Here is a 25,516-nt window from a genome sequence, read left to right as displayed (position 1 = left end):
AAACCAAACCAAAGAAAGAGCTACAAAACAAAGGTTCTAAATAAACAAAGAACTTAAAAACACTTACGGTAACTACTTTCACTATCGCTGGCATTAGAGGTTACATGCTCTGAAATTGCAACACAATGGAAAAAAAATAAGGAACGTACACTAATGGCATGAGTCAAACAGAAAGAAAATCGACACAAAATAATCCAGATGAAAGACAATACTGATATCAAAATGCTGAAATCAATACATACTGCATATAAAAGTTTTAAGGTACTTCTCATAGCTCTCAGGATCAAGCGTAATTTCATATGAAAGGAATTGATGTTAATAAAAAGAAAAACATTAAATAGCACATCAAAATAAGATTACGAAAAGTACACTAATTCACAGTTCACATGTAACCCTGCAATTTTTAGGTTTTCACTTCAGGATGAATTTTGTTGTGCAAAAACTGTGGGATTATGCATTTCAACTTTTATCCAGGCAATTTATTGATTACATTGAGAGTCTTGCAGCAGAAGATACTGGACTGTGTGATAGGAAATACAGCGTTGCACATTCAGTAATTGACACTTTCCTATGGTCTGTTAAAGAGTTTACTTGAAGTGCAATTAAGATTTTATTTTGTTCCCCAGTAATGCTTTAGCTTTCAAAGCTCTTCCCTTTGATGAAGGGCTATCTATATTCACTTCATGCCTTTTTATTATATCTATATTCATTTCATGCCCTTTGCATAGTAATCAAAATACTTTGCTACAAGGTGTTTACATTTACTTTTTTTGTGTATGTAACTGTTAAATATATTTATGATAAAATTAATGCAATTGAAGAGTTTCAGGTATACAGTCTGTTGTTACCTGAAAATTCTACAAATGTAGTGAACAAGTATCAACTTCAGTATTGCTGAACTTGACTGAAAAAATCCATTTTCATGCCATCCAATGAATGTGTCTATTTGCAATGAAAAACACTAATTTTCACAGTTTAACACTGTATAAAAAAATTTGTGTTTGAACTACACAAATTAAATGCAATTAATTTGAAATTATGTACCTGACTCTGTGCATGCACTAATACTTATTGTCATGAGCAGCCTTTGTAATACATTAAATTCAGTGCAGTTCCTCCCCTAGAAGATTGAAGAGAAGGAAGCAAGGGGACTCTAGAGGTAAGAACACATTAATGAAGCAAGTATGCTTCTACTGATTAATAAACATTAAAAAACTTAATCATATGTAAACTAATTAACTGTTTCAATTTTTTTTTTTAATAAACTAAGTGAACTAAAAATTAAGTGAACTAATATTTTAAATTCACAAATCTCTGGCTAGACTGAGCTCCTCATTTCACTTCTGTGCAGGAAAAACAGATAAATGCTTCCTAATGTTTGCAAGTATCAGAAATTTGGATCTACTCCATTTCACTTTCCAGTCTTGGAAAAACTATGTCCACACTGGCATGGAAGAGGCAAATTGTGATGTTTATAAGCCCCCTGGTAGAATGTGAGAGGGAGACATTGACAATTGAGAATACAAGTGGTGTGATATTCTATGGGCTCAACTGGTGAAGATGTAAATCCTGAAACGCCAGCAAGAACAACAGTCCTGCAGAGCCCAAGTAACACAACTTGTATTAAACATGGTAAGGCAGTTTCAAAAAGTCTGTGCTGAAAAACAGACTAGAGGCCAGTTGTTTATATGACAGAATCACCTAGAGATATCTCTGGATCATATTATATAGTTCAAAATAGGTATGATTATTAGATCATAAAGGCTGCTTATGATCTTCTAATCTTAGCCATAAGACCATAAAGGTTGCTAAGGTCTTCTGTTCTAGATGAAGAATTCCATTCAAAGTAGCCATTTCAGAAATGAAAAATTAATGTTACAGCTACTGGAATTTTTATTTCATGACTGAGGCCAGGTACAGAAGTACACTGAGTCTTATATGCAATTTCATGAACATGGTGCCTAAGAGTTGTGCCCTGGGAAGAAATGTTACCTTTGAAAATCTCTAGTCACATCTCTTTAGGGACTATTGCATAAACACCTAACAGTGTATGTGTTTAATATCTGCGATGAAAACAAGGCCTTGACTTTATTCACTTGTCATTTTAGTGCATTTAGCGGTGGGGTGTTTGTACCCAAACGGATCTGTTAAGAGTATTCGGCAACTTTTGAATCTTACTGTATTCAAATAGAAATACAACAAATGCTTATGTGTCTCCTCTATTAGATACCCCTCCACCTGGTCTAAAAGCACCATAAACGTTCCAGTCAGCCAGAAAAACTCTCACTGCATTTGTTAAGGAAAGGTTTTGCTTGCTTTAAGTAGCTGTAAACATCAGTCACCTGGAGAGAGGAGTGAAACTGTAACTAGTTAAAGTATGACAGCAATGGTTGTACTATTACAGTAAAAAGCCATAAGGTTATTTTTAAATAAATTAAAATACAGAGATAAGATAGAAGTGACATTAAAAAACAATCACCAAATTTAAAACCACAGTACTGTTAAGGACAAACACGTAAGCACTGACAAGCCTCTGAAAAACAAAATAATCTAACATGATAGTCACATGAACTTTTACATGTTCCTGAAAGCAAAAACCCCCAGAAGATTAACTAGGAAAAGCTAATGAACCATTTTTAGAGCCAACCTCCTTATGCCAGTAGAGCACCAGTCTCAAAGAGATCTGTCAAAAAAAAGTAGTAACTTTTCAGATGGAGGTTAAAATAACTTGGGAGTATTTTGATCACTTACTCAGGCCTTTTGATCCCATGTCGTCAGGGACCTCCTGCAGAGTAGTCCCCAGAGGGCAAGCAATAAAAAGACAATCACAAAGAAAATAATTGTCAGTAATATATAAAATTGGCGCTACGACAGGAGACAGTTCCCAGAACATCACAGGGAAAAATAAGTCTATAGGATTTGACCTGACTGGCACATGAAGTGTAATCAGTAATGCAAATGGCAGAGAACAGAGTTTGTTTTGAACCTGGTCTGAATTAGCAAATTTATCCAACTGCTTTTTGAGAAGACTTCTTTTTTTGTGATAGCAACAACAATGAAAATCAAAGTAACCTCTCATCATTAGGAAAAATCAAATTAGAATTAACGACTTTGAAGAACCAGTCTAAAGGGACTGATCTGAGAAGCTGGCAAGCTCCATTGTACTTTCATCACTGCTGTGCCTTCTCCTCTAAGTTAGAAACAAGGATGCATCACTGACAGCACTGGAAGGCAGTTAACCCCTCCAGTTATTCAACAGTATTGCCCAATTTATTTTAAACTGAGATGCTCTTGTGTTAAATTTTATTTTAACAGCAAACAAACATTTGCATTGATTTTGTAGATTGGTTTGCCATTGGCACTGCAAGCTCCTTAGCCTGTTGCAGCTCATGAAACTGTCTCCATGGTAACACCCTACTGCAATCTAGCAGGCCCTTCTACTGTGCTTCGCTCTCCATCGAATGCCACATACTTACGGTCAATATCACTGGTTTCCTGCTCACTCTGGTCCTTGTTCTTGTAGAAGGGAAATTTTCGGGAAAAGAGGTTCTTTTTACGCTTGTCATTGAATGACTGCTGAAGAAGAGAAGGAGGGGCAAAACAAAGGATGTCTAATGTCTGTGTGAACAAAGGCCCAGACCAGCAGCTTTGCGGAAGCTGACTCCTACAACCACATTATGCAGTGCATGTTTCAGTTTAACACTATCTCCTCAGCTCATGAGAAACAGAGATCAGGATCACGACTTTGCTCATACCCTCTGTATTTCACATGCTTAGTACTGAAATAACTGTAGGGTTAGTTCAGGCTGGGTCATTCTATGCAGCCTGACCTGTATTTCACAAATTTAGGTTTGCTAGGGGTGTAAAAAAACCTAAAAAACAAGGCTGCTGTAAGATGGCCAAACCATGACTCAAAGTCAATTAAATCACTAATATTATCTCATATAGGTGTTACAATTTAAAAAAAAAAAAAAAGCTGAGGCTTCACACATGCTTTTGCAAACAGCTGATATAACAGCACGCCAGAAGTGTTTGCCAGTGTTACCCATTTGCAAAGGCAAAACTGTAAATACTTTGTTGACAACTGCTAAATAACAGCTCATAAAGAAAAATGTTAGTTAAAAGCTGCGTTGTCCCAACTGCTCTTACAATAAAACTAAGTAACAGTGAAATAGGAAAAAAAGAGAAAAGGAATGTGTCCAGCTAAAATACCCAAATAATTAAAAAAACAAACCCCAAACCTGTATTTGTTTCAATGTTTCATAATTGCAATCCATTGCAAGTTCACTGAAAGTAATTACTTCACTCTATTCTGCATTCCAATATCTTTCAAAAGAGACAAACTAATTTCAATTGTTTATTGTGGCAATTATGTTTTTCAAGGGTGACTTTATAACCACCATGTGAAAACCTCTGTATATCAAGGATCACGTTCAGCAACTTTCAACATTTAATTGCTCATGTTGCTGAAGAATTTCTGCATCTCAGCGGCTGCAAACAATCTTAGAGTTACCTACATAGACATATACACCCATGTGAATATAAACTATTACTGTGCTCCTGTCCAAGTGATAGAGAGCACTGATGTGTTTTCATTCATTTATAGGTATGTCTACAGGTATAATTAACATAGAATTTAGTCTTATCTTCTGCTGAAGACATTATGTGACTACAGCATCTTTAATTTGCTGTTCCAAGTCAATAAAGAGACTTAATGTATAAATAAATCAGTCATGTTTTTATTGTGATTATGCCCAGACCTAGAGCTAACACAGATAGCTTAAAGCCAGCTGAAATTTCTTTTCATCTTTAGGCATACATGAATCATCTGACCAATTTTGCCAAGATATGAAATTTGTCATGTTTTTGTCATTTGGTTTGCAGAAACTGCCACGGGAAGGACAGCAAAAGTAGGAAAGCATCCAACTTGGTTCTGAGACCCTGTACTGCAGGGGGACTGCTTATTTCTAAGCTAAGCTAAGCAGAGCCTGTGTGCAGCAGAAAGTAATAGAAGTGCCACAGACATATTTTTTAAAAGCTACTATAAAAAAAATTCATACATTTAAGACTCTATTGACAGCTATTTCTAAAATTTGAAGCATGTTAACTTTCAAGTGATTGTTTCTCTCTCTTCAGCAAGTGTAAGCTCATCTTCCTCTGTTATATGCGATACAGCTGCAAAAAGGTATATCATCTTTCCAACCAGCATTAAGCATGGAATAAAACAGTCACAACTAGGGGTCAAACAGGACAAAGTTTTTTCCAGTGGTAGGCCACCTTCTTTGCTACAATTGCAAAACTAGCACTCGACCTTCCAAAAGAGAATGCCTATAGTACAACACAAAAGTTGCATCCTGCTACAGGACTAACAACCCTTCTGGCCATCTGCTTTAATAGAGACAACATCTGCTTGGCAACAACAGATACTGAAACATCCAGTGATGTTTGCATTACCAATTTTTTAAGAAACATTACTTAAAATTACCAGGTATTAAAGAGATACATGGTACCATGGGAGCATGATCAGTGACACTGAGCTCTGGAAATAGCAATACTGTGCTAAGGAGGAAATCCATAAAACCTTTAATTGGCTTGCATCTGTGTTCAACTAAAACAGTTGTTCCACTGTAAGAATTGGTAAATTACCAACCTGACACATGAACAAAATATCTAGTTTTGAGCCAATCATATGCTTTCAGGAACCATGGCTGGCATGGGCAAAGTTTTAGGTTATGGTCCTCCTGACCTTTTCCATCTGAAGTCAAGTCATTGCAATTGATTTCTCACAATGAGAGAGTTTAATGTTATCTACAGAAAAAGGGCAACAAAGAAATATATCCAAAGGAGATCTTTGCTCAGTATGCTGTAATGTGAATTTCAAGAAGTGGAAGTCTCACAACTATATAATTGTTTCATTTGGGCAAGTCCTTCAGTTTGGTAAAAAGAATGTAACAAAGCTAAAATGTGCAGTTTAGCTGAGGTAGTGAGACTCTGCAATTTGTACAGTTAGAATAAAAGGAGTGGCTGATTTATTGTACTTCATAAAACATAATCAGGTTCTTCACTGTAGTTTTGAACATATTTCGTAACAATAATTATTTTAACTTTCTGTACACTAAGTCTTACTGAGCTAATATTAAATTTTATATACTGCATGTATAATGGTCAGAGTCAGTTCCATTACCCCCCAAAAAAAGAGAAAATAAAAGTATTATACTGATTTTGCAAAAAAAAAAAAAAAAAAGATTAGCCAAAAGATTGTTTTTAAAAGATACCGTGATTACAAAAAGCTAGAGGGATTTGCTTATTAGTTGAAAATGCATAGTAATTGCATTACATTTTTCATAAGCCCACTGCAAATCATACACAGGCATCATAAGCAAGAATATATTAAACCAGAAGCAGCACAGGAAATGCGATAAATGTCTATATGAAAGGAAAAAACAAGAAAAAAATGTAGCCATTTCTGCTCCAGATTTTTTAGCTTTCCTTAAAATGAAAGGAATGTGGATTTTAGTGTTAGCTATCACTAGGGTTATTCTTCAAGGTCTTAATGTAGAAATTTTCAAAAACTGTACAAAATTGGTATTTCATCCTGTTCATGGAGTATTAGCATGTACAGACACAGGGAGGGACACAGTCCACGAGGACATGTACGGTGCAGACAACTTACTGGGAAAACTATCACCGTGACAAATACAGGAAGAATACTTAGGGGAGAAACTCCAATGTTAAAACATTTACAGCTGAAGCAAAAGATTGTGAACAGTGTAAGCATGTTTGCAAAATGAAATGTTACTAAAGAAAAAGAACTGCAGTTCTACATCAATGGCAAGCGTAGTTGCTTTTCCACTCGGTATTCCGTGCATATCTTTGGTGCTGTGCTGGTACACAGGGACTGTGCACCCGTTCCACTATTGTCAAAATGCTACTTCAAACACGTCATTAATTAACTGTTTGCAGTTTATTTGTAGACAAACTACAAAACCATGCAATTACCTTTCAAAGAACATGGTAATATTCGAAAAATTACTTAATATAATGAAAAGAATCTGAAGTATTTAAGCATTTTCTTTATGTGACTTCTAAAAAGCGAACTCAAATTACCGTGTCAGTTGATAACATTTTACTCCAATACCAAAATATGATCGCACCAAAACAGAAAAAAACTGCAAATAATCCACTAAATCTCCAAGGCAGTAACATAATTGTGCATCAGAAAGTGGCAAGAGTTATTAATTTCCTTTTAAATTAATTCTTATAAGGGAAAAATTCTTTAATAACTGAAAGCTTTGCCATGTAGCAGAGGGATGTACATATGGACTTGACAGTCTTTTACTTTAAAGTCCTACACTATCAGGATAAAATACTGAAGCTTTAATATTCCCTCAGGAGCTTAAAGCATGTTTCAGATTTTTAAAAATTACAATATATTATTACTTTAGAAGGCTCTTACATCTAAAATGCATATGGTAAGTCTTGAAATTACTAGTTATATACTATTGGTAGAAACTGTAAGGTTGTGAAATTCTTTCTCAAATTTCAGAACGACCAAAACATTGCAAAAAAGCCTCACCCTCAAAATAATAAAAATATTTGGCTGCTGTGCCATTATGAAATTGCTATAATTTTATCTGCAAACATTCCTATTACTACTTAAGTACCCTCATTGCTTTCTCACCACTCATTTCCATCACACGTACTGGGACAGGAATAGTGTATTGTGCAGTGAACTGCACTGACTAAAATTAAAACTAGGATTTCTTTCAGATTGGGTTATTTTTCATCTACACTGGCTATTTTATATGATTAAAGCAGTTGAGTTTTGTTAGCCTGTGCCCTTCCATGAAATTCTTTAAAGCTTTTATATCCATAATCATAACAAAGAAGTGACTTTATGCTGTCTGGGCAACATGTACTTTGTAAAGCCTCAGTTCATCAGAGGGATCCTGTTGAGTTTTACTTCCTTGTTTTCTAGATGCATTAAAAGAATTTTACTTTTCCTGAAAATTGGTAGCAAGTCCTTTCTCAAATAAAGGGAGTCCAGAAGTACAAACCATACTCAAGTACTACATGGCTCTATAAACAGCACTTGCAGAGCTATTAGAAATGGCACTATTCAATACTTGATTAGTATATACATCTCCTACTACATTACAGTATTAATAGGAATATATATTTCTATGCCAATTCTTTAAACAATTTGCAGTGTTTTGGCATTAAAAGTCTGCTTTGGTGCTCAGAATTATTTTATTTCTATTTGACAGAATTTAGTCTTTTCACTCAAATTTGAAACAGTCTCCACACATAAATAACTGAAAAATGTTACCACTCACAATGTAATTAGCACTTCATTAACTCACCCCTTTATCTCCTCTTGCTTTGGAATTGAATTTCACTGTCTTTAAACGGGCTCGTTCTTTTTTCTCAACTCTACCACAAAAACATACACAAAAGTGGTAGAATCAGCAAAACTCCAGAACTTCATGTTACTGCTTGTTACAACATAAGTGTATTGGTGTACCTTTTGTATATACAATTTTTACTGCTTATGACACATTCAGAAAATGGAAGCCTGCTAATGGAAAACTGTATTATAAAAGCAGGGAATTATTTCTCAAATTACGAGTCTGTGAGAGTATTTTGTGGCTAGATATGTTCAATAAATCCGGAGGGTGCAAAGAGAAAACACGACATAGTAAGTGACTGGCCTCAGCTATCAGTCAACAGCAGATACTAGGATTCAGAGCACCTAAACTCTGAGTCTCTAGTAGCCAACAATACACCTCATCTCCATTGACTCTGGCTGCCAAAGAATGATCTTCCAGATTTCCATGTTCTGGGTAGAAAGACTTCATGATAGTGTCATAACTTGAATAATATCCACTTTGCACCTTTTCATACATAAATGGTGTACTGTTATTAAAAGTACATGTAATGTTATTAATCCCACAACTTGCTTACACTGAGAACAGCACACAACTCCTAGGACTAAAGAGTGTTTTAACAAACTTCCCATTGAGTTAATCAGAATCCCACTATAGATTACTTAAAAAAAAAATAAAATCAAACAAGTGGCTGATGTGGTACAACAAAGAGTTGGGCTGATTCCAACGAGATGAGGTTCAACAAGGCCAAGTGCCAGGTCCTCCACTTTGGCTACAACAACCCCATGCAGGACTACAGGCTGGGCACAGAGTGGCTGGAGAGCAGCCAAGCAGAGAGGGACCTGGGAGTTTGGACTGACAGGAAGCTGAACAGGAGCCAGCAGTGTGCCCAGGTGGCCAAGAAGGCCAATGGCATCCTGGCCTGGATCAGGAACAGTGTGGCCAACAGGTCCAAGGAAGTGATTCTTCCCCTGTACTCAGTGCTAGTGAGGCCACACCTGGAGTACTGTGTCCAGTTCTGGGCCCCTCAGTCCAGGAAGGACATTGAGGTGCTGGAGCAGGTCCAGAGAAGAGCAACAAGGTTGGGGAAGGGACTGGAGCACAAGTCCTATGAGGAGAGGCTGAGGGAGCTGGGGCTGTTCAGCCTGGAGAAGAGGAGGCTCAGGGGAGATCTCATCACTCTCTACAACTCCCTGAAAGGAGGTTGTAGCCAGGTGGGGGTTGGTCTCTTCTCCCAGGCAACTATCAGCAAGACAAGAGGGCATGGTCTTAAGCTCTGCCAGGGAGGTTTAGGTTGGATATCAGGAAGAAATTCTTTACAGAGAGGGTAATCAGGCATTGGAATGGACTGCCCAGGATGGTGGATTCTCCATCCCTGGAGGTTTTTAAGATGAGACTGGATGTGGCACTTAGTGCCATGGTCTAGTAACCATGGTGGTAGTGAATCAAGGGTTGGACTTGATGATCTCACAGGTCCCTTCTAACCCGTCTGATTCTATGATTCTATGATTAACAACAAAAAAAAAAAGCACATGCAATATATTTATTAATCATATCAGATGTTTAACAGCAGACATCTCAAAGTCAATGAAGTATGACATACCTCCGTTTGCTTGGGATAACTCCAATTTCATCACTTTCTCCATCTGGAGTTACCTGCCGTGCTTGCCACCATTCATCATCAGAAGCATTAATGACATGGAGAATATCACCAAATTTGAAGTTCAATCCTTGACTAGGAAGGCCACTATCTTTAGTCTTGTCATAATCAAAAAGAGCCCTACATTGAAAAGAAAAATTTAACATAGAAAAAAGAAAAAAAACAGGAGAGTATGAATAGCACAAAATATGAAGCAAGTTGCCTGTGTTGTTCATAAATGATTGCATCCTTCTGACAGGTTCTTATAAGAAGGCTGAATGCACTCTCATACACAGAGAGAGAGAGAATACATAGTACAGTACAGTACCCACACACACTTCTAAGTTTCAATGAATGAGAAAAAACTTCATCCAGAGCACAGCTCTAGTGCTTTGCAAAAGGTCTACAGAAGGCACCTCCTGCAATTCAATAAGTACTTTGCAAAAAAACAAGCTACATGTCAGCCTAGGATAAACAGACAAGCAAGTATTTGAAGCATAAAGCACCGTCAAAGTTCTGTAACGTACACTGTTCTATATCAAGTTATAAACTGAAATTATTTTAGCAAATAAAACGTACTGCCTTTAAAATGAAAGTCAATATCCTGCTTGCAGGGAAAAAATAACTTAGAAATGTGATCTGATCACCACTTTGCTACCGCAGTACCCAAAGGCAAAGAACCTTATGTGAATTCTTTTGGAAAATTCTCAACCATTTCAAGAGAGTCTCATCCTTTTTCCTAAGGTAAGACTGTTTTCAGTAATAGGCACTCGCAATAGCTGAGCAGCAGCTGCGTGACTACAGTTTTATTAACATTCTCTTTGCCAGCAAGGTTGGTTTATGCAAGCCCACTATTACCCTACCCACAGTCACGCCTGCTTTGTACTGACTCCTGTTCCCCTCCTTGCTTATGAAAGCACAATTGTCTGGAAAGGCACACGATCCACCACACTATGGAACTGATCTGATTTAGAAGTAATGTTTTTTCTCCATCTTGGATCATTTTATATCCGGACCAGTTGCCTGAGGAACTGAAGAGATCTGCAGCATGCTTCCCCCAGCACAACTGTGGGTTTAGTGAGGATCTGGAAATGAATGATGACAGGAGCCCCTTAGCAAACTGCAAGGGCTACTACTCCTAAGATTCTGCCCTATAAAGGACTCTTCTTTTTCATTTCAAAAAGATGCATGAATCTATGTAAAGTGTGTGCTCATATGACACAGTCAAAAAAATCCTCAACTTTATTTCATCTTCCAGGTCATGTCTGTCAGTGCCGCACTTTCTAAACAATACCCGATCTCACCTTACTTGATACCAAGCCCATCACAAAGTAGTACCAATAGGTTACAATGTGATAACTTAAAATGGTGTCATTTTTCTTGTCCAAATTCAGCTTGTTTCTTCATCCCAAACACTGGTCTTACATAACTATTTCTGCTTGGTTTTTAATATTGAAGTAAGTCATAACCTGTTTGCTCCAAAAATGTACTTGTGGATTTTGCCTTTCCAAAGCACTGAGTGTATTTCTTTATGTTTGAACTGTATTTGTTCATAACCAATGACAAATTGTTTCCAGGAGAAAAATTAAAAATCTTCTGTCAGATCAATTCATCTTCAGCATCTATTGCAAAACCAGAGCTGAGACACCAGGTCTTTCCTGGGCCATAAAAAGTATCAAAAACTTTTCCTAAAGGATTAAAGGTTTTAATAAATACTTTCTAAATTGTCTAGCACAAGACAGAAATTTTAAAATGGCTTCAAAATATTTACTCTCATGATACACAGAGTCCTATATTTCAACATGCAATACCTTTAATTTCAGTTTATTAAAAAATTTAGGCTTTCAATTTTGAAATAGCTTTGAGATTGGAATACCACCTTCCTTCAACAATGCAACCTTCATGTTAACATCTTCTGGTTTAATTCCATAATGTAGTTGAGATATTCTGATTATTTAAAAAAAAAACCAACCTTTTTTTCTTTGAAATCACTAAAATACTGCAGATAAGAAAATTATACACACAGTAGTTATTCCTCCACATTTAGTCTGCACATGTTTGTTCAAGAGACACTCTGGACAAATCTTATTTCATATCTCAAAATAAATTGCACATCATCCATTATGTACTTTTCCGTGCAGATTCAAGCTGTATACATTTTCACTGAATTAATTACATGCATCATGAAATTCATTTCCTGAGACTTCTTGTTAGCGTTCAGGCAATGATTTCTACCAGCACTACTTTTAACTTCTATTTTTTAATCTGAATATAAACTTACATAAGCAGTGAGAGCAGGACCTAACAGCATTAACATGTGTGTTGACTGCACGAGAAAAAATACACAGGAGTGAAATGGAAGCACACTTGGATAAAAACATTATTATCAACATGTGCTCTTCCAACTAGATAAGATGGTTACACAGAATGATTTTTGAACAATGAAAGGCAGTTTCATCAAATACATTTCCTCTGGTGAGGTCTCTTCAAGTCTGAAATATCAGAATCACATAGAGATGCCCAATTAAATTGCCATGAAGGCATCTCACACGTGCTTTTTGAATCTGCAGATGAATATATATATAGATATAGCTCAGATGCAAAACCAAAAACACTATACGAGAGAAATCTCTCTCCTCTTTGAACAAAGATCAAAAGAAATATAAAGCAAAAAAAGAGAAGACCATTACATCAGTACACCTGAATTAGTTGAGGGAGGGGGAGTGTTAGATGTAAAAATGAAGAATTGGCTGCTGCTGCTAAATTGCTATATTTGCTTTGCCCTCCAAGAATTGTTTGCTAGATTGCTATTCATCATTTTTTGATATACATACAATTAGGAAGAAAAATCTGCCATTTTACTTCAAATTTTATTTTCAGGCAAACACAATTGCCTTCTCCCTAATATTACATAACATCCCAAAAATGCTGTTTACAGGCAGACTATTCATAAAGATACCAAGTTTACAGGGATACAGTGATGCATCTGATTTTATTCGCTAATTTGTTACCATGATTTTGAGACATCACCAGAGATGATTTTCATAGTACTTTTATTTAATAGGTTTTCTGCAATTGTGATTGAATGCCTATAAACATTTTACTGTTGGATTCACTATTCAATTCAGCATTTTGTTACTTAACGGGCATCCTTTAAGGCATATCCAAAACCCAGCATTACTGAAAAAAGATAGCTCCAGTTACTAAAATTGGCTTTGAATTGGTACAATTAAAAGTACAGTATGATTATACCATAGAGACTTATAATAAGGAATAAGGTGGATAACTAACATGTTCTGTCAGTATCTACCAATCTGTGAAAAGATTCATAAAAGTTACTTCAGTGTGGTCAAAATTACAGGAGAAACCAGACAGAACAGATGTGAACCCATTCTGTGCATACCAAGTTGCCTACCAGTCTTTGGCAACCTTTGCTGTGATGACAAGAGCAGATCTCAGAAGCCCTAGCAGCACCCTCTGTAAAGAGATGGGGGTAGAAAAGTACTTTTGCACTTTAGATTTTTGTTCTGACTTATAACAAAGCTGATTATCGGGTCTCAAAAACCTTTCTGGGATCAGGAATCACCAGTCCCCATGAAGCCTCTGCCAACAACAACCTGGAGAGTTGCAAGTTCTGCAGTAGCTGTCAAAGTCAAAAGCTCAATAGCTTCCATCAGTGGAATAAAAGCTACATAAACACAAAATGCTTGACAGTGGCTTAAAATACCAGACCAATGTGTGAACATGAGCATAAGCGGTTTAGAACCTAATCAGGCTATAGCTAACCAAGCAAAATAAAAGCATTTAGAATTGTTCAGGCTTAGTTATATGATGAGGGCTAAAGCGATAAAGCTCGGGATTATGGAAAGGAAGATCTCAGCACAATATCTATATATACACCTACCTGTGGAAATTCAAAGACATAGATAACTGTGATATCAAGCACTTATCCCCTACTATTTAAGGCATTTATCTTTAGAGATTTAAATTTTCATGCCCAAAACATTTAAGGCAGACAAAAGTATATATATTAAAAAAAAAAAAAGAATAAGGTATCTCTGCAAAAAACCAGAATCCAGGCAAAGCTACTAAAACAGTAGGTCAAAACATAAGAGCTACTTGTTAGAATCAAGATAAATGGAAGCGTTGCGAGTAATTAATTACATTTGTTTCAAAGCCTTCAGAAATAGATTGCAAAGGACCAAGACTTTTCTGAGCACTGATGCAATTACTCAGGTAACTGCTTCATTTAGGACTTGCTTCCTTTCCCACAGCTCAATAGATGGAATGTACCATGAACAAAACAGTATCTGCTTTGCACTGGAAAAGTCAACAGCACCTGGGCCTGGGATTTTAGCAGGTAAACCAGTGAGGTGCTACAACATTTTAAACCAAGCCTAACCCAAGTACCAGAACTACTGAGGTTTTATCTGCTCTACTGAAACATTCTGGCCCCTTCCAAGAGGCTACTGCTGGCCCTGATTCAATCCAGAGATGAGCTGATACGAGGAACTCAAAAATCAATTTATTTTTAAAAATGCAATCCTTTTACCCACATTCCCTATTTGAAACATTATGCTTTATCAGGATATGATAACTCATGTAAGAGTGAGGTGGCACATAAATAAGCTGCACCTTGCCACAATTTCCCTGTGAAACCACCTATTTCCTCATGTGCTCCATGCTCTTATATTTCCACCTCCTTTTAGCCCCCTTTATGTTTAACTTGATATGAATAAATTAACAAGGTATACTCGGTTCATTTGCTTTGATGCATTTTCTCTCTTGGTTATCACGGAAAAATATTCCATAACAAAATGCCATTGGATATAGAAATGCAATTCCTATGCAAGCTGAGAATACAACCAAAGTAAGCTAAAGGAAATAAGATGGAAATCTGACAAACCTTAAGCAAAGGAAGACTATAAATTTGAACTCAAGTACTGAACAAGGCAGAATATGAAGACTACTGTCACAAAAACACTAACTGAACTAAGCAAGTTGTTAAGGCTTCACATACACTCACCTAAAGAATAAGTGCATGTTTCTGCTGAAGGATTATCATCTCTCTCAGAGCCAGGACAAAAAGGCAATAATAGCACCACTCTTCAAAGTTCATATAGTGTTCTCTGGGCTATTACTTTTTCAGCTATATTACATTTATCAACCTAAATTATGCTTTAATATATATGCATGCAAGTGTCCACTTGTTAAATTCAATACTTTGTAATTGTATGAAAATGAAAATAGAGAAATACTAAGTCTACAGAAAAGCAGAAAAACACGGCAGCAATCCCATGAAGAAGATGATTACCTGACATATAGGGATCTCTTCTGGCTGGTTCGCAAAGATCCTGATCCTGAACTAATGCTACTGTTCATCATCTGTTCCCGTAAATCATGGATTTTAGCTTCAAAACGACTGTATTCTGTAAGAAAGAGAGGCATGGCAATTAGTTTCCCCTGGACTTCAGCAATTAAACTGAAATCACACCTGAAAAAATTATGATTAGGCATAGTAAACACACAAGAAAATTATACTTTTAAATTCTGTGGGTTAAATCTATAATTCACAGTAACTATTTTTTTCCTAAGACAAACATTTCTACTAATAATTACCAATTTCATAGAAATAAAAAGTGATACAGATAATTTTTAACCCATGACAATAGGAAAACTTTAGAATATACATGTGAAATACATGTTTATAACCAAGAACTATGTATTTTAAATTTTAAATGTTAAGAAATGGGAATGAAAAGTGTCTGTACTTTAAAACTACTGAATTTGAATTAGATAAAGAATTTAACACTACAAGGTGGGAAATATGGAAAACATCTTCTGAAATAAGACCATGTTCCCCTGGGAGCTCAGGAAAAGAAAAAGAACTCCAGAATTCTGGCATGAATCTCAATCCACTTGTAAACGGCATTAGAGATTCAAACTACCCCCACAGAATTATGTACAATGTTAATCCTGGAAAAACGGATTGTGTTCTTAAGCAGTACTGTGTACTAATAAAACTAAGCTAAATGCATTTTGATTTTAGCTACAAATGCAGGCAGTAAAATAGGAATAGCTTGTTCAGGACAAACATTTCCTGAAGCGAGGTACTTACATGCTGTCAGCACAAAATATGAACTCAGAGCAAGTAAGTTTTTCCTTCAGCGGAATAGTTTGGACTTCGGGATCAACAGATCCACTTGCAAAACCTTCCTAGTCAAAGGAAACGTTCTGCAGCCACCACCTTCCCCGGGAGAACACGTGATGCCAGATTATAACAAGTCAACACCGGGAGAGCCAGGGTGTGTGAGCAGCTGCTGGAGCGGGCACTGCGCTGCACCCTCACCCCCTGCGGGCACCACGGGCATGCAGGAAACGCAGCACTGACACAAAGGGCTCTGAAGTAAAGAATCTTGAGAAATCTCAAAACTATGGTTCCTTCAACAGTCATCTAAACACTAGGGATGTTTTATCATACTACATTCTGCAGCCCTTTCTCCCCACAGGCTCATCACACAGTGAGCACTGGGTTTACAACAAACCACAGAAGAAAAAAAATATTCGCTACAGAAGAATAATGGGTGAACCAGTTGCTGATATATCACTTCATTAGGTCACTACAAATCTGATGCATCTATAATTAACCCTATCCAGATCATGACAGTATGAACAGCCTCTTAAATCACCCTAACTTTTGTCCTTTAAAAAGAAAAGTTAGTAGTTTTTATGATAATATCTTAGTTTTTGAAACAGCACCAAGTGCCTTTTTACAAATAAAGATCAAATACTTTACCAGCACTAAATTAGACTGATGAGGTTGTTTGACAAGAAAACGAAAACATTATTTCCACCACTACTGATGCTATTACTAATACCAAAATAATGTAAGATAACAGGACAGTAACCTAAGAGGAATGTGAGAAAATGACAATTTTTAGAAAGTAACACCCTTTAGGGGAAGGGCTCAGTTGCAGTGAGAGAACAGCCCACTCCTGCTGTGCTACTGTACTGCATGGCCTTGGCTCAAGTCACCTCATTTTACTCATTTATACTCAAGAAATTATCTTTTAAGCTTCTCACCTGTTTCTTGGGTGTTTTGGAAGATTAAAGCTCTGAACACCAAATGTACAAGAATGGTAACAGAGATTTCTGACATAAAAGATTTTTTTCTGCCCCTGTGTGAAAGGAAAGTAAGCAGGAAAAGACCAGATAATTCAAGTATTTTCTTGTGCTACAGCCTGTTCAGTGCTGAAAATATCTGCAGTTCTTCGCAATAGCTAGTGCAAAAAAATGCAAATTTCTGTTAACAAACTATCATGTGTCATCTGCTGGAAGAATCAGATTTCCTCCTATGCAGGAGGAAACTAACTCTTACATCTGATGTAAGATGTAAGAGTTAACAGAGAGGCTATTCCCTACTATTGCTAAACTTTACTTTATCCTATATATCATCCTCAGGTTGCTGGTCTTGCAATTTCCTGTAATAATTTAGTTTTTCTCATCAGAACTTCTGGGAAGTAAGAGCTGAATGAGTGACAGGGACATCTGTAGGAGTAAGAAGGAGAAGAATTTCACCATAGACACTCTTGCCATATGAATAAAGCAAAAATGGAAACTAATGGGCTGGGACTGAGAAGCCTTTATGTTCAAAAAGAAGGAGTGCCAAGAAATGTCTTGCTTAGGAAAAGCTTAAACACTGTAGACAGAATCTGGTGAGCTCCTTTGATGTAGAGCAAGCTAAAATTTGAGTTATATTTGTCTTACAGAAGATGGGAAGAACAGGATTGATAGAAATCTCAAAGTCATTGGGTTTGGAGATGGAAAGTAGACAGGATTTTGTTTTTCTTAAAGAGAAACCTTAGTATTAGATACAGTGGTACTGAAATTAATGCTGGAGACAGAAAATAAGACAGCAGCAGGGCTCTTGAGAGCATGAGAAAAGCACAATCAGTTTGACCCAAGGGATTAAAACCTGTCCCCTGTTGAGTAAGCAGGGTTGGTTCAACTTTGGCATTACAAAGCAAAGGGAGAGCTCTGCTAATTTGTGTAGGAGAGGTTATATTTTTATCTCTACTATTAAGAAGAGTTGGATATCAGCTGTCTTTTGTATCTTCAATCTCTTATTTCCTTCAGCTTATCATCCTAGATTCTCCCAAATGCTAGAGAACTGTTTTCTTTACAATTCCACTCTCTCTTATATGCATGCATAATAATCCTACATAGTGTGTGATAAATTTGATCACATTTGTTTCCCTAAATCACAGTGAACAGCACAACAAACTTCCACATGGCTAAGTGTGACAAAGTCATACAATGCACATTTAAACATACAACTTTTTAAAAAAAGTTTTATTTTGCCACTCAAATGTTCCAGAAATTTGGAGCTAGAACAGGCACAGTGAATAAGAAGAAAAGGACACTCTTCTTTCTTGGTTAACAGGAAATTAAGAGCTTGGTTGAGACAGAATATGATTGATTTCAGGTGTAGTGTGATCAGGGTAACCAAACAGAAAGGACATAAGCTATTTAAATGAAAAAGTAAAACTGATTTTAAGCCAAATGGAATAGGTTGGTCATAGGAACTCAATCTAAAAATATGCTTCCAATTTCCACAGACACCAAAAGACTGAGATTCTGAAACAGTATTTTAATGAGAATTATGGTGGCACAAGAAACACAGACACTCACCCCAAAAGAAATTAAAAACCCAAAGAAAACCACACAATCCAACCCCTCGTTCCTTCCAGGTAAGAATTTGATCAGGATCTGAAACCCCATGTATATACAATATCAGTGAATGGGACTTAACTCAGGATCTCTTGTAATGCTCTGAATTTTAGGAAAGCTGCTGCTGATATACATCAAATAAAGGGTAACAGGCAACAAGACCAACATGAAACACAGTAAAATATGAACATTAGAATAAGAGCATCTTTTCTTGGCTAGAATTTTCTCCAGTAAGTTTAGAGGCAGAGAGGGAATAGTACCTGCTACCATAACATAGATCTTGAGGAAGAACAAGCACCTGCTGCTTCAATTCATAGCATTTGTCCAACAGTATTCCACAATCACCAAAGAAAAACCCAAAGCCTACGCGGATTTACACATAATCAGTTGTTAAGAACATAGGATGAATACATCTGAGCTCAAGTTTAAACTTCAAAATTACACTGGATAAGCAGATGGTGCAAAACTAGACTAAATCTGCCTAGTTCATGTCTGCACGTATTCCACGCAAGAAACAAAGAGGAGGGGTGGAAGATTAGGAAGTCCTGGAAGATTACTCTGCTCCCAAAGTGCTAAAGTGATTTCACCTAGAAAACTGTAACGTTTTCAAAGTCAATATTTATTTGAACAGAAAACTTCAGAGAAAGGCTCTGAGCAGTGAAACTGTCCTGGACTGCCTGTCTAGTGGGCAACAAGAACACACAGAAAAGTGGTGAATTGTCTGTACAGGCAGGAGAGAAGAAAAACAAGGCCACAGTGAAAATGCATCTGGTCTGGAACACACATTCCAGCAAATGGGGCAAAGGAACAGAAGGCTACCCAAGGGATGGAAAACCCAGCAAACAGCACAGAAGGAACAGCAACTCAAGGAAGCATGGATGTGAGTATAGGGAACAGATGGCAGCACAGCACTGAGAAGCAGAGATTCTTACATATATTGAACCCACGTAGAGCTGAAAAAGTTCACTTTAATTAAAAAAGTATGCCCCTTGCTTCCCTCTTCCCATCTGTCTATGGAAAGCCCCCCTTTAGCAGGACCCATTGGATCTGTCAAAGTAGGACTCTTGTGCTGACAATTTTATATAATACTGATTTATAGTCTTTTCTCAACTCTCAGAATACTCAATTTTCTTTTTCATGGCGCTTCCAATCAGAGAAATGGAGTCTGGTAGTCAGGATGGCCACCATCACACCGATCCTGTATTTACCTTCCATTTGTTTTTCTTTTAAAATGCATGGACCACAATAAAACACCATAAATCATGTTTGAGGAGATATTATTTTGTTTCAATGCTTGTCATTTTATAGTAACATTACCTGGAACAGACCACAATGCATTCCACAAGCACTGGTGGCTTTCATGCACTCCAATGTGTAATGAGCTTGTACCTCATTAATCACTTGAAAGACTGGGTCAAGGAATTTCAAAACAGATTAGAAAAATTGCATTTGTGTTTAGCTAAGCACACTTCTCACAGACCCTCCAAAACTCAGGAGACTAGGTCCAGCTTGTCACTGTTGAGGTAAATACACTAGAAATGTTGCTGAAGGCTTACCACGCATTCACCAACAATTTTATTCAGTATATTAAAGAGCAGGAGTGAGGTTTTAAAGGATTAAAATGTGTAAGCCGCCTTATAGTGTCTACCACGGCTATATATAGCAGATCCCTTTTTCTAATCTTAATGGGTCAAGTTTTGAAGATACTTTAATTGACTAATCTAGATTACTTGCAAATGAGTAGAACCAGGTACAAAACAAGCAAGAACAGAAATCTGGAAAACCAGAGCCATGTACCTGAAAACAGAGCAAACTTATTTTTAAGTTTGGTTTTTTTTAAATTTTATTTTATGAAATCAGGATGCACTTATCTTTTGAAGTACCTTTGTTTAATACAATCCATGTTCTCAGCTAGAAAGCAAGGGAAGCTCGGCTTTGATAAAAAACAATTACTGAAAACTAAGTTTTGCGCAAACATTATTGGCTTTGTGCTACCCCAGCTGGGCTTTTACAGACAGAAGATTTACAATATATTTCAAGACAAATGTTCAGAAAACAATTTCAGCTTATGCATATGAAAATGCTACCATTTCCCAGAAGTTCCACTAGAAAACAGTCCATAGCTGCAGCATCACAAACAGAAAAATTAGCCACACGCTGGCCATTGACTGGAGAGCTCTAACAAAAGGTTTTTTTGTTCCCTCCTTTTTTTATTTACTCATTTGTTTTAAGGAAAAGAGAGAAGGACTGTATTTATCTACTGTCAGTAGAATGTTTTGCACTGGCGAATCCTTATTTCCATTAATAAAACTGCAAGAATTTGTGTTAACTACCTATATCAACACTGTAGGTTCAGAAGCAGACATTTTACAAAAAATACCTTGAAATCTTGTCTTGATGTTTTGGCTCCACCTTATCCTAATCTTACACTGATCTACCCAATCACCTAAGAACAGAAAGCTAATCACTTAAACATCTTACCACCCTTTCAGACAAGAATTGCCTATATAGAGATGGACTTGCTCAGCTGAATTACAAAGAGAAGACCAATGTAGAATATAAACTCTAAATCAGGCAACTGATAACTCACAGAACAAAAGACAACTGTACTACTTAAAATTACAGTTTTTCTTATTTTTGTATGTCAGGTAGATCCTTGGAAAACAGAAAGGGCTGCTACCCTTTTCTGCCATGACAGACTTATCTGAATGTTGCCGTTTAGGGGGAAAGGTGAGGTGACCAAGGAATGACTGCTGATGCCAATAGACTTTGCTTGCTTGCTTTTTCAAGGCCCTCCAAGAGCAGTTAATTCATATGTAATTGCAGTAAACATTATACATACACTTAATACAGCCCAGTTCTGGTCTAGCAGAATATAACTATTAAAAAAATTTAATCCACTCAATTATTTTCTATCAAATGTCAGTAGAATTTTTTTTTATATTTTTAATATATTTCTTTATCTGTTTTCTTAATTTTAAACTCTTAATGCATTGAAGCTATAAAACAGTTAAGGCAATCTACTGGCACCTCATATCTTTCTGGAATGGCAAAATCTAACCTTCCAGAATTTCTCAATTTTGAGGTAACATTATTGTTATGTCATACTGAAAACACATAAGAATACCTCAGATGACCTTTTAATATGAATGAACATCACAGTGGATGCCAATGTGAAATGGAGAGCCCTCCAAGAGCTGTACACCTCTGCACAGTCCTATACTTCCTCCTTGCTGCTCCTCTCCTCACTACATTCCCTTCAAGCACCAAGACTCTCATGTTCTCGTATCCCTGCTATGTAACATGATCATAATTCTGACCACCTCTGAATCCCCACTCCCAGGAGACAAACTGCCTAGTGTTTCCTCTCCTTCTTCCACACTAACATGACAATTCTTCCTTGCCATCCTACCTCTGCAGAAAACCCAGTGACACAGCAGTGTGGCACTGAGGTCTCTCAGAGCCAGGGAACAACAGGAAAATGAAATGGATAGGAAACCTCTACAAGTTAAAATGGGTTATCAAAACACTTTGGCGTACTGAAGCAACATCACTTATTTTGAAACTGCTGCAGGTTTTTAGTTTTCAGAGGAATTTAGTTTCCAAAGGAATTCAAGGTAAAGCCAAAATCCCCTTTAATTCATGAATGATGTCTTCGATGAGATACAAATTTGTAGTACAAGTGGGGAGAGTAAGGGGAGAGACTAAGGAAAAGCTTCCAAATCGAGAGGTAAATGAGAACAGCATCCTGACTTTCCGACCACACTTCTGCAGGATAATTCCCATTTCACAAACTCCTGCTCTTGTCCTACCCTCCTCTGCAGATTCCAGCCCCAACAGGTCCAAACCCACTGATCTCTGCAAGTAGGTAGACTTTGTATCCACATCCACATGCATGTATGTGCCACAGAAGGATGTACCAGTACAACCCAGTAGGTAACAAGATTACAACAGTAGCTCCTGGGTATGTTGCAAGATAAAGCCTGGAATCTACAAAGAGAAAGTGTAAGTCAGTTGAGTGCAGCTGTGGTGCTACACAAGTGGTGCATGAGCCACTTCTGTAAACAGGAGAACATTCACATTCCCAGTTTGGCTTTTAGCTATCCCGAAGAGTGCTGGTAAGTTGTTGAAATTTGATTCAGCGCAGTAGAAAAATTCCGTAAGGCTTCTCTCAAATCCACTGAGCACTGCTGGAAACTAAATGAATGCCAAGAAGGATATTTTCAGGAATGTGATTACATCTGTTTTCACCCAATTCTATAACCAAGGAACATTTTGGAGATTTAAGGGAAAATAAGTCAGCAGTTACATAATTTGAGACCAGATTAAAAAAAAAAAAAAATCAATTTTATTCAGACATGTTAGCCTACCCCAAGTCCAGTAACTAGTGTTTGATAAACCATGGACATGAAGAGACAGATATGGAAAATTCAACTCTTTGCATGAGACTTTTCCAGTGATTCATTTTTCTACAGCCTAACTCAAGCATTCCAATGAGAGAACTGCTTGCAGAAATCCACTTTTCCCAAAGACTTGAGGAGAAAGACAACTGGGAAATTTCTGATCGGGAAATAGGAAATGTAGTAGGATGTAAAAACATAAGTTAGCATTCCCCACCACATCTATGAACACACAAACTGTCATATACGATTACAGGGAGTGAAGTCAGCTGGTCCCAAGTGTCTTCCAAATGCTCCTATCATACTGAATCTCTTTATTCAGCTATAATGAACCCTGATGGATGTCTAGAATCCCCTTGATCTGTCCTAGCTGTCCGCATTTGTACAAAATCCTGCTGGATTTATAAATACAAATAAAATACATCTGCAATACAAGCAGTTATAACTGATGCTCTCCATCTTTATGAAGACATTTGAGAAACAGCAATGATGAACTTGTGTGTATTGATGAAGTGCTGTTATGCAGAACACACAAGGATGGCTAATCAGCATCAGCTGCAATCTCATCTGGACCAGAAGAAATCGTTGGATAAACAGAAACGTGAGCTCAGTATGAAAAAGAGAAATGAAAACCTCACAGTCTCCTTATGTCATCTGAATCAACCTAACAAAGAAGGAATTAGTCTTCTATCCTCCTACCACTAAGGCATATAAAATCACTATATTAAAGGGCAAAGACAATTGGAAATACAAAAGAACAATGTGGTATTTCTACTAAATTCTGGATTACTGGATTAATTTTCATGTTATGACAGTGGTAACATTTACTGAAGAAACTGAAATTCTGAAATGATGAAAGCAAGAAATGTATCAAGCCACAGCACCAACACTTGAAGATATTTCTATTCTGGTCACTTGCAATTATGCTAACACGTATGTGACATCATCTATCACATTATTTGTTTCTTCTCTCCTCAGAAGAGGGGTTAGGTGGGAGGACATTGCAGATTTTCTTTCTCTGAATTGCAAATTGAATAAGGGAACTTGAATGTACAAGGCAGCCCTTACCTTCTGGACGGTACTGAGCCACAATAGTCACTGCCTGGCCTGCATTCTTCAGGGCTGCTGCTGCCTGTTCATGGGTTGCTGCTTTGAGATCTACACCATTCACCTACAAGTAATACAAAAAAGCTCTTTATCAAAATTAATGTTGGTGTTTATCACCACAGAACACAGACCTGCGGAAAAAAAATTAAGATTTAAAAATAGCATCAGAAAAAAACTGAAGCAGAAACATGTGTGTCTCATTTTAGACCAAAAGCATTTTTCAAAGTTCAAACTAAACTAAAGATGTGTTTTAATATCAGCATTTTAGTAACAGTAGTTACGAGGACAAAATTCCTCTTCAGTAACTTCCAAACTACAATGTAAATGCCCAAAGAAATAATAGATTAAGTAATTTCACAAAGAAACCAAATCTTTATGACCTTCAATACTAATATAGAAAAAGCTCTTAGATAGGTATGAAATGAATCTTTTTAAGACTAACAGGAAGTTTAACAATTACTCCAGGAAGTAAAGCACAGTTTTAGACACTGCTGCCAAGTGTCTCCATCTCATTAGAAAGCTTATTTCTGAAGCCTATATTCTTTCAATTTAGACACACACACTCCTCAGCTACCAGATGTGTTCACTGAATGTCTCTGACACAGTGCTATTTTAATCAGGTTATAGATGAGAAACTGAGGCTGACTAAAGTCCTCAAAGATACTTTAAAAGTATAATGGCATCTGTTCCATTGTCTCAAATTTAGTTCAGTTAAAAATATTCTTTCCATATCATTAACTGGCATTAGCATCCAGGGAGGGGAGTACTTTTGTTGCTGTTTAAATAAAAGAAGCAAGGAATCCTACAGAAATTATCCGATCTCCTTTCCTAAGCTCTCCACTCAGGTCAGCTGGCCCTCCTGCAAGGATGAAGGAGATGAAAATTCCTTCTCCATCTTCTCCTCCAACAATGTTGAAACCAAGACCTGTTGATCCTCGATGCAGCACAACTTTTCTAGGCTCCCTGAATGAAAGAAAGAAATAGGAAATCTTGGTCACTAGACAGGAGTAAAAGTAATATAAACAACTAGGAAAACTTCTAGATGCGACACAAAATCCCTCCCTGTTGTTAGGTGAACTGAACAAATCTCTAAGTATGAATGTATGCTAAATTCCCATTATGTTACAATCCTATTCAGCACTAAATATCATTATTTAACACTTTTCCATATTGTTCAGCAAAATACTATTTTCCCTTTCTGAAACCTAAATCACAAATTCTATTGAAAACAACTTAATGAAAAATACACTCTT

General features: G+C 36.9%; 1 protein-coding gene across 25 annotated transcripts in view; it reads right to left on the bottom strand.

Annotated features, from left to right (window-relative positions):
• The window catches only part of DLG1 (discs large MAGUK scaffold protein 1), a 138,722-nt gene that overhangs the window by 11,638 nt on the left and 101,568 nt on the right, over positions 1 to 25,516 (bottom strand). For 8 of the 25 annotated variants that reach the window (XM_051781318.1, XM_051781320.1, XM_051781326.1 and 5 more), the window contains 7 exons: positions 25,070 to 25,226; positions 24,225 to 24,327; positions 15,341 to 15,455; positions 9,991 to 10,167; positions 8,364 to 8,433; positions 3,477 to 3,576; positions 68 to 109 (listed from right to left, as the gene is read on the bottom strand). In XM_051781318.1, coding sequence (XP_051637278.1) covers positions 68 to 109; positions 3,477 to 3,576; positions 8,364 to 8,433; positions 9,991 to 10,167; positions 15,341 to 15,455; positions 24,225 to 24,327; positions 25,070 to 25,226 — 764 coding nt within the window. Of the gene's footprint in view, positions 1 to 67; positions 110 to 2,751; positions 2,786 to 3,476; positions 3,577 to 8,363; positions 8,434 to 9,990; positions 10,168 to 15,340; positions 15,456 to 24,224; positions 24,328 to 25,069; positions 25,227 to 25,516 lie in introns of all 25 variants that reach the window. The other 17 variants (XM_051781322.1, XM_051781327.1, XM_051781334.1 and 14 more) reach the window with 5 other exon arrangements.

This window comes from Manacus candei, unplaced genomic scaffold, assembly GCF_025592945.1.
Source record: "Manacus candei isolate 608988 ecotype Guabito, Panama unplaced genomic scaffold, ASM2559294v1 h1tg000015l, whole genome shotgun sequence".
Taxonomy (NCBI): domain Eukaryota; kingdom Metazoa; phylum Chordata; class Aves; order Passeriformes; family Pipridae; genus Manacus; species Manacus candei.
Note: the sequence above shows the minus strand (reverse complement) of the source record. Positions and strands in the feature narration are given on the sequence as shown.